This window comes from Neofelis nebulosa, chromosome 4 (assembly GCF_028018385.1).
Source record: "Neofelis nebulosa isolate mNeoNeb1 chromosome 4, mNeoNeb1.pri, whole genome shotgun sequence".
NCBI classification, from domain to species: Eukaryota; Metazoa; Chordata; class Mammalia; order Carnivora; family Felidae; genus Neofelis; species Neofelis nebulosa.
In genome coordinates, this window is record NC_080785.1 from 74,269,446 (window position 1) to 74,284,732 (window position 15,287).

At 34.5% G+C, this 15,287-nt stretch overlaps 1 protein-coding gene across 7 annotated transcripts in view; it reads right to left on the bottom strand.

The window, feature by feature from the left end:
• Positions 1-15,287, bottom strand: part of AKAP9 (A-kinase anchoring protein 9) — a 151,322-nt gene that overhangs the window by 36,444 nt on the left and 99,591 nt on the right. For 4 of the 7 annotated variants that reach the window (XM_058725131.1, XM_058725134.1, XM_058725132.1 and 1 more), the window contains 7 exons: positions 10,258-10,420; positions 9,116-9,328; positions 8,141-8,179; positions 6,514-6,746; positions 5,464-5,583; positions 1,572-1,748; positions 839-943 (listed from right to left, as the gene is read on the bottom strand). In XM_058725131.1, coding sequence (XP_058581114.1) covers positions 839-943; positions 1,572-1,748; positions 5,464-5,583; positions 6,514-6,746; positions 8,141-8,179; positions 9,116-9,328; positions 10,258-10,420 — 1,050 coding nt within the window. Of the gene's footprint in view, positions 1-838; positions 944-1,571; positions 1,749-5,463; positions 5,584-6,513; positions 6,747-8,140; positions 8,180-9,115; positions 9,329-10,257; positions 10,421-13,809; positions 14,239-15,287 lie in introns of those variants that run through there. The other 3 variants (XM_058725133.1, XM_058725130.1, XM_058725135.1) reach the window with 2 other exon arrangements.

Sequence of the window (15,287 nt, forward strand, 5' to 3'; positions counted from 1 at the left end):
GAGCCACCCAGGTGCCCCTAAAACTACAAGTTGCCTGAGCTAGAGTTTGAGTTGATGTCTAATTCATTCTTGTATTTTCCAAAGCACTTATTAACATTTATACTATTTAAATTCAATAAGTATTTGTTAAAATCTATTAAATATCCTGAAAAAATTATATAGAAATGAAAATGTAACTTAAAAAAATCTTAAATATTTATAATGCTATGATACAGCTAAATAATGTACAGTATATTTTAGAAAAACTAATAGACAAAAATTTAAATACATTTAAATTAGCTTGAAATTGGAAATTAGTATTAAAAGTAGATTTTTCTTTTTTTGTTTTTTGTTTTTTTGAAAAGGGAGGCAGTAGGAAAACATAGGAGAACTTTCCTATAACTACCTTATTGTTAATTTTTTAAGAACATGTTTATACATTGTAAAACAGCGCTATAACCTCCCAGGGTAATACAACTTAAAAAAAACAAACAACCCACCCCCAAACCCTACAGCAAAGTAGCAAAACTTCAAAGCTCACAGTAAAGAAGGGAAAAAGAGAGATCCTGCCTTTTGTGCTAATACAATTCTCTCTCCAGTCTCCTCTTCACTCCATTCATACCTTCTTTTTGTCTTCAAACTTCTTCTGTGTCAAGGCCTTTACATCTGTCCCCTCTACGTGGAACACTTCTCATACCAGCTTATTTGTTCAACTCTTTTTGTCTTCAAGATCAATTTAGGTAACGAGCTAAGAAACGGTCTAAACAGTATAAACCCCATTCTGTACAAATGGCATTCTCAAGGTGACTTATTTAAAATAATTCAAGCCACATTTTGTCATTAAAAGAATACCTCTTACCTCTTTTTCCTTTCGGTCTATAGCATCTCGCTCAGCCTGCAACTGTACTTCTAGCGACAATTCTGTTTTAGCTTCTAGAGCTCCAGACTGCTTTTGGTCCTCTACCTTTAAATATGCAAAAATTTTCTCAAAACTTCAGACATTAAATCTAATTATCCATTTTAACTGGAGAAATAGCAATGCCATTAGCAGCTGATAATCTACATTAGTGAATAATCAAAGTTACAGATCCTCAGTTTTGAATGCAGGAACACAGGAATGTTTGACACTCTTAAAATTCATTCCTCACATAAAATGGAGACTATCCCCTAATATGCCCCCTTCCCAAGCTTCCTTATCCTGCTCTTCTTTGATTCATTCTTGTTTTCTGCAGTATAGTGGGGATAGATTTCACTCTTATTCTGGGATAAAGCAATAGACTCAACTGGTGTCCACAGCTTTTTCAATTGGCTATTATTTTAGAATCGCAACCTATTGACTGTGAAAAGGATCATTAATTCCTCTGGTTTACTTAATTTTCCTTTCTCAGGACTAAGGTATGCAAGTAACATTTGAAGATAAGAAGAAACAGATATAGTTATGTCACTGGAGACATAAAGGTATATTTATATTTTGTAATAATATCAACAAAAAGTCACTAGTTATTTTTTATTTAAAGGGACTGATGTTCAGGTAACTAAGAGCAATCCATATTAAAACACTTCATAAAATTAGGCTGAAGAAAATGCCATACCTTTTGGAAAGTGTCTGTACTAACGAGTAAGGCTTGCTCCAGTTCCCTTACTCGGAACTCCAGTTTCTCAATTTCTTCATTCCGTTCTTGTACGTCCCTCTGAAGCTGCTCTTTAGAGAGCAAAAGCTCACTGCACTTGTCTGTTTTTTCTTTCAGATGATTTGTTAACTGTTCAACCTAGACATATAACAAGCAAAAACTGCAATTTAAAAAAAATTTCAACAAGCTAATAACATACCTGTCCTCATTTCAAAAAGTATTTTCAGAAGCCATGCTAAGTATTTTTGATAAGGATAGCAACTATTGTCTCCAACTATGGTGACATTCTCGGAGTTGATAAAGTAGTACTAACAAAAAAGAAGTACTGCTCCACCAACCCTTTACAAAAAACACTTTCTCTTAACTAAGACCTGCAGCTAGGAGGAGAGAAAAGATTACATTTTGAATAATGTTAAAGTATAAGCTCTAATGGTACAATAACACTAAAACTTAATAAAGATGACAAGTTTGCAGAGTGCTGACTTACACTATTCATCGATTTGAGAGAAGAGAGTGAGCATATGCACAAGTGGGGAAGGGGCAGAGAGAGAGGAAGAGAGAGACACTCCCAACCAGGCTCCACTCTGTCAGCGCAGAGCCCAAAGCAGGGCCTGAACTCACAAACCCCGTGAGTTCATGATGTGAGCTGAAATCAAAAGTCGGGTGCTTAACCTACTCAGCCACCCAGGCGCCCCCTGACTTACACTCTTATGTCAGATAAGATAATCTTAAGAAATCTTTAATGGATTCTATTTTTCTTTCCACAAATGGTTATAATTGAGACGTATAATAATATGGTTCTAAACAACGCAGAGATGGGAGGGAATGGGGGAGCTTTAATACAGTCACTTAGAAGCTTTTTCAGTCTACACATTCCAGCAGCCCAGAACAGACATGCGAATACTGGGTGGTGAGAAGAATCTGTGCACACTGAAAGTTTCCCCAAGTAATTCTGGTAATGCAGGTCCATTTAAGAGAATGGCTCTAAGACCGAAGGATTCAGGAAGCATTAATAAGATAGCTTATGAAATTAGTTCTCATCAAGTAAAGAGAGAAAGCTTGCTAAAAAAATTAGTGTGATGGTAAGAAAAAAAAGGAATTCTACCTTACTTCAGTGAGATACTTTAAGGAAATTATCTAAATACAATACTTATTCCCCAAAACATTAAAAGAAATGCAAACTTACCTATAACTACATGTTCGAGGATGACTATAATAAAGCCACTGAGGAGAAAATTTAACAATAATGGGTGGGCTAAGATTTGGAGTACAGTCAAGGAAAAAGACCACAAAGCAGCAAAATAGTACAATATACTGTAAGAGATTATTTAGATCTTGAGAAAATCAGCATCTGGGGAATCAGATTTGGCAAGGTAAGGACAGAACCAATGGATCACAATGTTCCAGGAGAAAAATCAAATACACACATCCATGTTAGTTTCTTAAAGTTTCATGAATGAGGCAGGTCACACTTTTCAAATATAACAAATAATATACTTACATACTGTACTATTAAAAAAATTTTTTTTTAAATTTATTTATTTTGAGAGAGACAGAGACAACACATGTTGGGGAGAAGCAGAGAGAGAGGGAGAGGGAATCCTAAGCAGGCTCCCCACCACCAGCTCTATGTGGGGCTCAAACCCACAAAGTCATGATATTATGACCTGAGCCAAAACCAAGAGTCGGACACTCAACCGACTGAGCCACCCAGGGGCCCCTATAAGATTTTTTAAAATAAAATTTAACTATTACTATTTCTGAAAATAATTTTACATGTTCACTATGTACCAGGCCAATATTCCTATGAGGTGGGTTCTATTATAATATATATTTAATTTGAGAGAGAGAGAGAGAGAGTGCAAGCAGGAGACGGGCGGTGGGGGAAGGGAGGGGGGGAGAGAGACAGAGAGAGAGGGAGGGAAGGAGGGAGTGGGAGTGGGAGTGGGAGAGGGAGGGAGGGAGGGAGGGAGGGAGGGAGCGAGAGGGAGAGAATCCCAAGCAGGCTTCATGCTCAGCACAAAGTCCAATGCAGGGCCTGATCCCACGACCCTGGAATCATGAGCTGAGCTGAAATCAAGAGTTGGAAGCACACTGACTGAGCCACCCAGGCACCCCACCATCTCTGTTTTAGAAATGACTAGATGAGTTTTAGAAAGTTTTAATGAGTTAGCCATTGTCACACAGGTGGTAAATAACAGAGCTATTGATTCAAATTAGGATGGTGTAACCCCAAGCACGATGTCTATATAACTGTAACAAGCCATCCTTGCAATTTATACAATAAATCTTCCCTCATTCATGTAGCATTTATTTGGCAAATATAGAGTTCTATGTTTCTAAATGAGGAAGTGGATAATTGGGACGAAAAAGGAGAAACAGGGAGAGTGGTAAGGAGGCTACCAAAACCATCCAGGCTGACAGTGACAGCCAAGATTTAAGGAGATGAATGAAATGGAAAGAATAGGAAGATGTAAGATGTAGTGCAACATGCCTCACCAAGGGGCTGGAAGTAGGGGTTGAAAAAAAAAGTGGAATAAAGAATGAACTCTAGGTCTTAGCAATAAGAAAGGTGAAGATAGTATCATATTTACTGAAAGAAGGAACATGTTTTATTCTTGTCTTTCTCTGATGGGGGTTAGTCAGGAATCAAGAGCTCTCTTTTAAACATGTTAATTTTGAGACATCTAAATGGAGATAGATGGTAAAGCATCTGAGTATTCAAGTCCAGAGTTCAAAAGAGATGTCAGGGGAGCACCTGGGTGGCTCAGTCGGTTGGGCGCTGACTTCAGCTCAGGTCATGATCTCACAGTTCGTGAGTTCTAGCCCTGCATCGGGCTCTGTGCTGACAGCTCAGAGCCTGGAGCCTGCTTCAGGTTCTGTGTCTCCTTCTCTCTCTGCTCCTTCCCCACTAGTGCTCTGTCCCTCTCTGTCTCTCAAAAATAAGCAAACATTTAAAAAAAAAAGAGATGTCAGGGCTGGAGATATAAACACATGGTCATTTACACATAATTACCTGGGAAGAGAAAATTAATAGGAAAGAAAAAGGGGGCCAAAGTCTAAGTCTTTGGGTCTTCCATCATTTATTTTGGGTTGAGAAACAAAGACTATGTAAAGAAACAAAATGAAGTAGGTATGTCACAGAAGCCAAGAGAAGGAAGTGTTTCAGGAAGAAGGCTGCAATGAAAGCCTCTGAGGATGTGTATGATGAAGACAGAGATGATTTGTGGACATGGCCAGGAGGATGGTAACTTCCACAAGAACAATTTCAACAAAAGAGAGGATATAAACCCCATTGAGAAAGAGGGGTTAGAATGTCACTGCACTGGACTGAGAAAAGAATGGAAGATGGGGAAATAAAATTGTCTGAATACAGACAACTCTTGATCAGTTTTGTTAGGAACAGGAATAGAGAAAGAAATAGATAAGTTTATTTAATTGGGCAAAACTAGAAGATAAATGTAGGTAGAAATGACTCCAAATTTCAATGCAAACAATTTTTAATGTTTGTTTATTTTTGGGAGGTGGGAAGGGGCAGAGAGAGAATGAGACACAGAATCCGAAGCAGGCTCCAGGCTCTGAGCTGTCAGCACAGAGCCCAATGCAGGGCTTGAACCCACAAGCCGCGAGATCACGACCTGAGTTGAAGTCAGACACTCAACTGACTAAGCCACCCAGGAACACCAATGTAAACAATTTTTAGAATTTCAAGAACTTTTCACGCTGAAGTAATATTTAATTTTCTGATTTTGAAGATTTATATATAATAAAATTTTAAGTTCTTCACAACAGACATCTTTTATGACACACAATATGCTGTAGCATAGACAGTATCAGTAAAGTTCTTTCTTACTTCTCTAGTTTGATGTTCATTGATAGGCTGGAATCGAGGTACGACCTTAAGTTGCTGTTCTAGTTTCTGTATTTCCTGTTGGAATACATCTCTTTCGTGTTCTCTATCAATGGCTTGCTCCTGAAGTTTAATAACAATAACAGTAACTGAAGAAACAATATATACTGAAGCTATTATTACTGCTACTTCTTTTAGTTATACATACAGTTTTATTTAAGATAAACAACTGACGGCCACAGAATACCCCAAACCAAAAGGTTTCAAAAAAAAGAACACCTGTTATATGGTACATAGGCTATTTGGAATCTTTGACAGGAATGTCTGCATTTAAATATTATTTGAAGCATGACATTTTTAATAATTCAAGTAATGTTAAATACAGAATGAGATAAAAATATTCTCCCAAAAATGAATTTATTTTTTTGGAGCAAAGGAGGAATTCCACTGTTAATTTAGTCATTAAAAAAATAGTAAGTAGAACAAACTGTTTAGTAAATCAATTTCTTTCATCCTAATCTAGGTTTTGTATCTAAAATTATAAAATCTGTCAGAATCTGATTCCCTGATATATGAAAAGACTATCAGGCCTTAAGTGAAGCCCCAAAGAAGAAAATCTATATGAGGTTAAAGATTTAGTATCATTTTGGAAGACAGTAATGACAGCATAACAACTGTTCCAAGAGCACAGTGTTACTCTGTGTGTATCTTTTGTGGGTGAAACAGTGTTGGCCAGTTAGCTCTCAGGATCCTCACCCTGCTTTAGCAGTTGGTTAAAGCAAAGTCTTGGACAAGCTTGTTAACTCTGAATTTAGAAAGGCTAACTGGTGGTTTACTCATAATCTGCCTGTACTGCTTTTAATTGTCATAGGTATGTAATAAAAATTATTAGAATTTTTATTTGGAATAGTAGTTTTCAGTTAATTGGTAAAAAACACAGGTAGATGAAAATGTTAGAATTCAAGTTTCTTCATAATTTAAAATTCACAACCTAGACTACCAGCAAGTAAGCACTCCAGTGACAAAATCAATATTCAAGTTGAGAATACTTACATCTAAAAATTTTCTTGTTTTTTCTAACTGCTTTTCCAGTGCTTGGTTTTGCTGTCTTAAATCCATTAGCTCAGCATTCTTTTCTTGTTCCAGCTCTATAAACCTACTGACTTGTTCCTCAACATCTATTTCGAGAGCTTTCACTTGTTTTTGAAGGTCGTCACGTACTTTTTCAGCTTGGCACTGTACTTCTAGTTTTTCCTTCATTAATTTTTCTGTCTCCTGTAGTAATTCTGTTTACAAATATAAAAATATACTAAGTTAAATCAAAGTAATAGTGAAATCACCCATAACAACGCTCAAATTTATCTTCATGAAATAAGAGATCTGAGTTTTACTTTAAACACACGTAAGAAAGAAAAATGTTCCTATGAAAATATCAAAGCAACATATTCCTATAGAAGTAAGCAAGCTAGTATCAAAAAAAATTATACCATATTAACAAAAAGAAACATTCTGTCACTAAAAACAGTATTTTGTGAAAATGCCATAGCAAATGACCAAAAAGAAAAAAAAAAGTCCACTTTCACCATAAGGAAAAGAACAAAGTCTAATTAAATTTAAGCACAGAAATAACTCACCTCAGGCAAAAATCAATTCATTCCAAACCAATAAAGTCACTTTATATGCATACACAATATACATGAAGATCAAAGATTGTAAATTTTTAACCAAGGCAAGTAAGAGTTATAGGAAAAAAATACAACTACAATCAATTTCCTGTTAGTCTTTCTCCTCATTAGATCCATATTCCTGAGTTAGTCTTGCACGCTGACACATATATGTATCAAGGGAAAACTGACTATGAGAGGCAGTATGGTGTAGTGCTTAGGAGCAGAGACTGTGGATTCAAATCCTAGCTCTGCTACTTATCTCCTGTGTGATACTTAACACGATGTCCTCCAATTTCCTTATATGTAAACTGGGGATAGTAATACTACTGATCTCTACGAGCTACTGTGGATCAAATGAGTTAATATATACAAAGAATAGTGCCTAGAGTATGGTAAGCACTATATGAGTGTTAGCTATTATTATTAACATTAGTAATACAACAATAAAGTATATAGCAAAGTAAAACAATACTCTAATGAAAAAAAAAAAGGAACATAACCTGAGAGTCCTTACACTAACCAGTCTGCCAGTACTGTACTCAGGACTAGGAATCTATAGAAAATAGCATTCCTTTTAAAACAATAGTGATTTAGATGTTAATATAAAACTAAATGAACCAGAAAGTCTCTTTACTAAATTTCACTGATCCTTGATACCATCATCTTATATATTTCCTGATTTAGAAAGAGCATTTTGAAAAGTCATATGGTGAGAATTTAATACATTTTGTTTATGTAAGAAACTGAAATTGTCTTAAGCTCTGTGGAAAAACAGATATAAGATGATGATCACTACGAATCTCAGTTGTTAATTTCAAATATACATATGTATTTTTATTGTAAGAAAAGTTTTTTGTTAAAGAAAAAAACTGTAAGTATGAAACACAACAGCAAAATTAGAGGTATGTTAGTTGGAAAAGTAGAGGTATGTGATTGAAAATCCAAGGGTCACCCCGTTTTTGGAGTTGTAAGTTTACCACCCAAAGACTGGCCATGCAATTGTATAAACACACCTGCTCCCGGTGCTGCATCGACTGCAGCATCTACTAGTCCTATAAGAATAGAAAGAAAAAACACACACACACAGAACAAAGATATAATTTACATGTCTACTTCCTAAAGCAGAATAATACGTAAACACAAAAGAATTAGAAGTAAAAGTTGAAACCACTGATTATTATCATTTGTAACATTTTGATGTACCAGTATTTCGTGAATGTTTTACATGTACGATACATACACTTTGCACATTAAAAAGACCAACCCTAAACCTGTGTTAAGCAAATTTGAGCAACCAGAAACAACTGCACCGTATTACAAAAATGCATGCTGTATTTCTCGATTAGCAAAATTCAACTAATAAAACTACACATTTATAATTCCAACTGCATGTGTAATATAAAAGTGGGAGGATATGATAAAAAGGATTTGAAGTTCCACCGTTATAATGACTGACGTTTTCTACTGCTAAAAAAACTATTACACACAATTTCTCATTTCAGCAAAGATTAAATGTTATTTATAAATTGTATATTCTTTGAACTCGTACACAGATTAAACTAGATGTCAGTGTAACAGTCACTGACCTTTTCAATCTATTCTCTTGCAGGCTGAAATCCACCCCCACCTGCTTGCTACTAATGCTGGATCAGTGCTCTTTTACTTAATCCAAGTATACATTTTTGCTGCCTTTCTGCTATCAAAAGAACTGAATCTTACACAGCTTAAAAAATATCCTGCCACATTATGCACAGCTGTCTCCTGAGGCAGAAGTTTAAGGAATTATCTTTTCCTGTTAAAATTTGCCAAAGGAAAATGGAAAAAAAAAACTCCACATAGTTGGCTAATAAAACCTTTATCAATGAAGTAGATTTTCTTGTAATTCTTCAACCCCCATATGAAATACGTGAATCATGGCATTGAAAGGAGAAAAGAGCCACTTTGAACTTTTAAGGAATGTTTCATACACAAAGTCTAAAAATACGTACGCTGTTCAACTGGGCCTGCCTCAGCTTTCATAGCCTCTTTTTGTCTGGACAGTAATTCTCTTTCTTCTTGGATCTGCTGTTGTTCTGCTTCCAATTCTTGCAATCTATTACCTGCACATAACAATTCCTGTTCAAGACGATCTATTATATCAGTTTTTTCTTGAATTTGCCTTTCATAAAGAGTTTTTTCATCTGCATAGCCATCAATGACACCTGTAAGATAAAATTAACAGGGAACAGGATTAAAACTTATTTTAAATCTTACCATTAGGCGTTCTATAAATATCTTGAATGAATCTGCTGATGACAGCAGCAGTTATGGTACATTCAATGCAGGCTTTTTCTTGTTTAACCTTTGTGCCTAAATATGATGTTCCTTTGAACTATTACTTTGCTATGCTAAGGTATCACATCATGTACGTGATAACTCACTTTATCAAACACATGTAAACAGACAAGAAAGCTTAATATAAATCAGATGCTTGTAAACCAAGTCACATTTTAAATATACTAGAGAAAGTTGATGTTTTAAGTGATTCTAGAAGGCCAACACCCACAACGGTATGGCAGAATATAAGCAGTATGAGGCTTCAGAGGCTTAAAGCCCAGCATCACCATTTAATGGTTACCTTGAACTATCTATCTATCTATCTATCTATCTATCTATCTATCTATCTATCTATCTCTCTAGGTAGGCTTCACACCCAACACGAGGCTTGAACTCACGACCCTGCGATTAAGATCTGAGCTGAGATCAAGAGTCAGATGCTTAACCAGCTGAGCCACCCTGGCGCCCCAACCTTGTATAATTTATTAACATCTCTTGGCTTCAATCTTTTCATTGCTAAAGTACAAGACTTGTCTTAGGATGGTGGAATTTTGGTAACAAATCACCATCATCCGTTTCTATATTTTCTAAAAATTTTAATGCTTTCTAGAATTCTATTAAACACTTTTTGATAATTAAAATTATATAGCTTTTAAAGTTGCTTGGAGAAAGTCTGAAGACAAATTACAACTATGTTTCAGTGCTCACCCTACATTAGAATACACTTGTGATTTCTAAACTTGGCTTGCATCAAAATCTCTACTTTTAAACCTGAAATTTTTCCACACTCAGTTGCCAATAGCAAGTTGCTCACCCTCAGCCTTACTGAGCTCCACAGCCAGCTGTTCTCTAGCCCTGGACTCCTCATGAAGGCGCTCTCGCAATTCTTCTTGGCACTTAAGGGACTCTGTCACTTCTTGTTTCTGTCGAAATGACTCCCGCATCAACTCTGTCTGTGTAACTTTCGCATGTTCAAGCTAAACGAGGAGGGAAAGCATACATGAAGGAAGACAAAGTGTTGGGAATACCCCACTAAAGTTTAACCAGAAAGGGTTTTTAAATAAAAATAAATTGTTGAACTATAACCATTTAATATTTCTAGTGCATGCTAACATTAAATGGGGAAAGTCAGTATACAAGTAGATTACCTACATATAACTTTCCATAAGAGATGTATTCTGGTTTTATTAAACAAACAAAACAATGCTTCTTTTGGGGGTGCCTGGGTGGCTCAGTTGGTTAAATGTCCAACTTTAGCTCAGGTCATGATCTCATGGTTCGCAGGTTAGAGCCCCATGTCAGGTTCTGTGCTGACAGCTCAGAGCCTGGAGCGTGCTTCCGATTCTGTGTCTCCTCTCTCTGCCCCTCCCCCACTTCCGCTCTGCCTCTCTCTTCTCAAAAACAAATAAACATTAAAAACAAAATGAAAAAAATGCTACTTTTGGAAATAAACCAACTTATATCACTACATCTATATTCTATAATATAAAGAAAGATATAAAGTTAGTAACGCATAGGCTCTTTTTTTATTTGTGGAAGAATTTTATGTGATTGGGCTCTATGTAAAACAATTTCTTTTATATTTAACATTTATTGATTGTGGACTCCTGCTGTACATTGTGAGGAATATATGATTCATATAATGGCATCAATTAAGAAAATCATACTGTCATAACAAGATGAAAAAAATTATAACCCACATTTTAACTAAAAGCTTTATATTTCTATTTAACTGTGAAACAGCTACAAGACTTTATATGAATATTCAATTTATTTTCAAAATCTTACAATACAGAGGCATTACCCATAATTACTCATAAAGAAAGCCTCTTTTTAAATGCTGTTATTGGCATGACTACATTCTTAAACAATTTTTAAGATGACAGTCAAGTACAGACTCAAGGCCAAAGCTCTCAAAAAATAGTGATCATTGTTATCAGCTCCATGAAATTACAGAAAAGCACCATCTCTGCCTTTGTTTTCTGAGCTTCTGACTGCCAGCACTTGTTTATCAGTTCTTATTTTTAGTTAAACTAAAAACTGAGCTCAAATGTTTCTAGTATTTAGTCCTATAACACTAAAAATTGTGAAAAAGCAATCACCATATATATATATATATATATATATATATATACACACATATTAAAAATAGGCTGACAATGTCATAAGAATTTGTAAAATTATAAAGTAGAAAGATATTACCATGTTTTATGGTTTAAAAAATGCAGTGGTTTCTAATTTATAGGCAAATATCAATAATGTATTATCAAATTATGATATTTAAAAATATTTTATTTTTAAAGACTTCTGCTCTTCACATCTGAGTAGTATTTACCATAGCAAACACATTTTAGAGTTACTAAATAAAGTCTTTTACGGTCGGTCACTCTAAGTCAATTTCCAAAATATCAAGTATGTGATTGTTCTTGTTTTATTTAATAGGATGTGTTAAATATTATTTACAACTTTCTACTTGGAGATAATATGAATGCACATTTAAGACTTGTAATGGATAGTTGAGCATACATTTCAAATCACAAAATATTTCCTAAAACATCTGTCATGTCAATGCTACCTCAACAAAGATAAAACTCTATATATTTCTACTTTTGACTGGGAAAAGAGTATTTTCTTTTAAATGTAGATAACTAATAAACATTGATTTTTTTACTATAAAGAACATGATCACAAAGTATGAACTAATTTATATATAATTACTCTTTTGAATTTACAGTCACAGCCTGTATTTTTAAAATTTTTTTTTTTTTTAATGTTTTTTATTTATTTTTGGGACAGAGAGAGAGACAGAGCATGAACGGGGGAGGGGCAGAGAGAGAGGGAGACACAGAATCTGAAACAGGCTCCAGGCTCTGAGCTGTCAGCCCAGAGCCTGACGCGGGGCTCGAACTCACGGACCGCGAGATCGTGACCTGGCTGAAGTCGGATGCTTAACCGACTGCGCCACCCAGGCGCCCCATAAAACATACCAATTGTTTCTACATATGTAGATAGGTAACTTTTTCTGTTTATTATAAAGTGGTTGCCTGGTAAATACATGAAAACTCTGAAAGAGTTCAAAGCTTTGACTAAAAAGGATAGTTTCTTATTCCTTTTTCAAATTTACTGTACAAGAAGCATTCAGCATTTATTAAAAAAAAATACTTGATTTACATAAGAAAATTAAATTGTTTTTGCTTCTATGTCTACTTCTTAACAAGATCTAAAGCAGCTTTTAAATGCATTTAAATAGTTAGCATAGAACCACGAGACATAACTTTAGTTTTGCAAAACAAAACAAAAAAATTAAAGAATCAAGTACAGTAAAGCTAGCAAACAAATTTCATTTATTATAGCAGATGGCACTCATACTTTACTGGAATAAGAGACTCCCCTTTCAAATGTTCATCTAAATATAATTCAAAAAGCCTCTTCTATCCTGTTAAGTTATGACTTATTCCTAATACCTAACAATATGAAATACATAAAAATTTCATTTCAGTACTTCTAAATAAGTTAAGAAACTTATTATATTAAAAAGCATTACATTATAAAGCATCAATAAATATACTGTCACTTTAACATAAAAGTTTCAGGGGAGGTAACAAAACTTCTGAAAACCATCTGTCTTGTTAAATATTTGCTAGTGCATTACAATTAAAGCCATGAGAGTCGTAAAAAGTGCTGAATAACTTGTAGTTATATTGAATCACTTGAGGTGAATCATTCACAACATATTTATGCGTTAAATAAACCTGAAGTACTAACTATGCTAAGTACTTACCCTTAACAATGTTTATAAAATACATGTCACATAAAAAGTAGAAAACAGTATTTCCTCACAGGATTAGTAGGCATATTAAAAATCAGTTTCTTATGAGTTAACAAGAAAATTAAAATTAGAATCCAGATTTTCTTTTTCCTTGTCTGGAACTATAGCCAATACACCATAATATTGTAAACAATTCCTAACTGGCTCACTTGGCTGTTTTAAGAATCATAATGCCTATTGCCTTTTAATCACTCCATTTTTACTCAGGATTGGCACCATAAACATATAAAAGCAAGATTCTTAAGGAGAAGCAGGATCTTTTTAAACAGCTTGCCTGGCATGGGAGAACTGTAATACTATCTCACTCTGCTTTCTGGAATCAAAAACATAGCCAAGATGGGGCTCTTAGAACAAATTTAGCCCTTCAATACATCTAGGATAAATGAGTAGTAACATATGAAACAATAACAAAACAAGATTCTATTCTACTTAAGGACATTTAAAGTTCATTTCTCATTATACAGGTTTTTAAATTAGATGTATAAAAAACTGAAAGCATGAACCAAAACTAAAAGAAACCAAGTTTTTTATACTTACTGAATAAGGAGGGGTAGGCAGTGAAATTTTAGAAATAAGTTTTAATATGTGCCCATTTCTTTTATGAATAAAATGAAAAATAGAAGTATTAATAATTACTGAGTTATTTTCATCCAAATGTTCACACAGAGGAAAAGGATATGGTAAAGGCACACGAGATTCAACCTCATAAATGTCTTCATCTTGTTCTTCCAACCATGAGCCACTGAGTTTGACAGTTGCCAAATAGGTCCTGTAAGAATCCATTCTAGAAGATGCAGCTGCCAATTTTTCTCAATCACTTTAACAGTTTTCAACTACATTAAAAAGTTCTTTTTAGTTTATCAAGAGACACCATAGTTGTATGAAAAATTTTTTTAGTACTATCAAATAAACATTTTATTAATTCATACAACTGAACAACAAAAGAAAAACCCCACAAATCTATTTTAAAAACTACATCTCCGTGAGTCTTCGTCAAAAACAAAAGAAAAACAAAGACAACAAAAATAAAAGCAAACACCTTTTTAACTAGAATAATTAAATCCTTGAAGAATAGAAGAATGAAAATATAAATATCTAATTAGCTGAGCAATAAAACTGCTTTCAGTATCAAACATATCTGTGGAAATAAGCCTTCCAAACAACCTGGCAGGGAAGGTTGAGTTTTAAATCTCCATAGTAGCAGTCTTCAGAAGTGTAGCTGCAACATTATTTCCCTTGTTCTTGCTGCTTCACTCAATTCAAAAGTAAAAGCTCCTCGGAACTGAGCTATTCAAATAGCCTCTCATGCTGAGCCAAAGGATTCTAGTCAGTGTCCCCTGAGGAAAAGGTCAGAACAGAGGGTGTGGTTTCATGTCTTTACCTATAGGTACTGGCAGGTGGAGTGTGAATTAATACGCCCACAAAAAAGCCTGCCTAACAGGATCCAAGTTCCACGTCAGAGCTTTGAAAAGGGTATTTAGACACGTTTATGATGTTTCTAAGATAAGCTAGTATTTTTCCATCCTATTCAAAAATTGTTTTAATTTGAAAATGTGAAATCAAGTAGGTTTGAGTCTACTACCAAGTAGTTCTTAAAGTGTATCAAATAATCATAATTATTTCTAGAAAACTAAATTAGTACTTCCTTTTGATATTTCCTTAAAATAATACTCGTTCTTTCAAGCAGTCACTAGAACTAAGTATAGATAGTTTAGTTATAACCTATTTCTACACTGAATTGCTTTTAGAGTGAATGTTAAGGGGGAAAAAACACTCTTTTTAAAAGCTGCATTATATATAACTCTCGGTAATTACACCACTTAAGATACTCTATGAACACGGACTAAAACTCAAAAGGGCAAGTTGCATATAATAAATGTCAGTGATACTGAATAAACTAAACACTCAGAGTTTTAAAAGATGAAGTTACTTTTTAACATCAAAAGATCCTCAATAGTGAGAGCTGTTTCAAATAAATGAAAAAGCTTTCATTGTGGTGCCTTTTCTCTATCCAG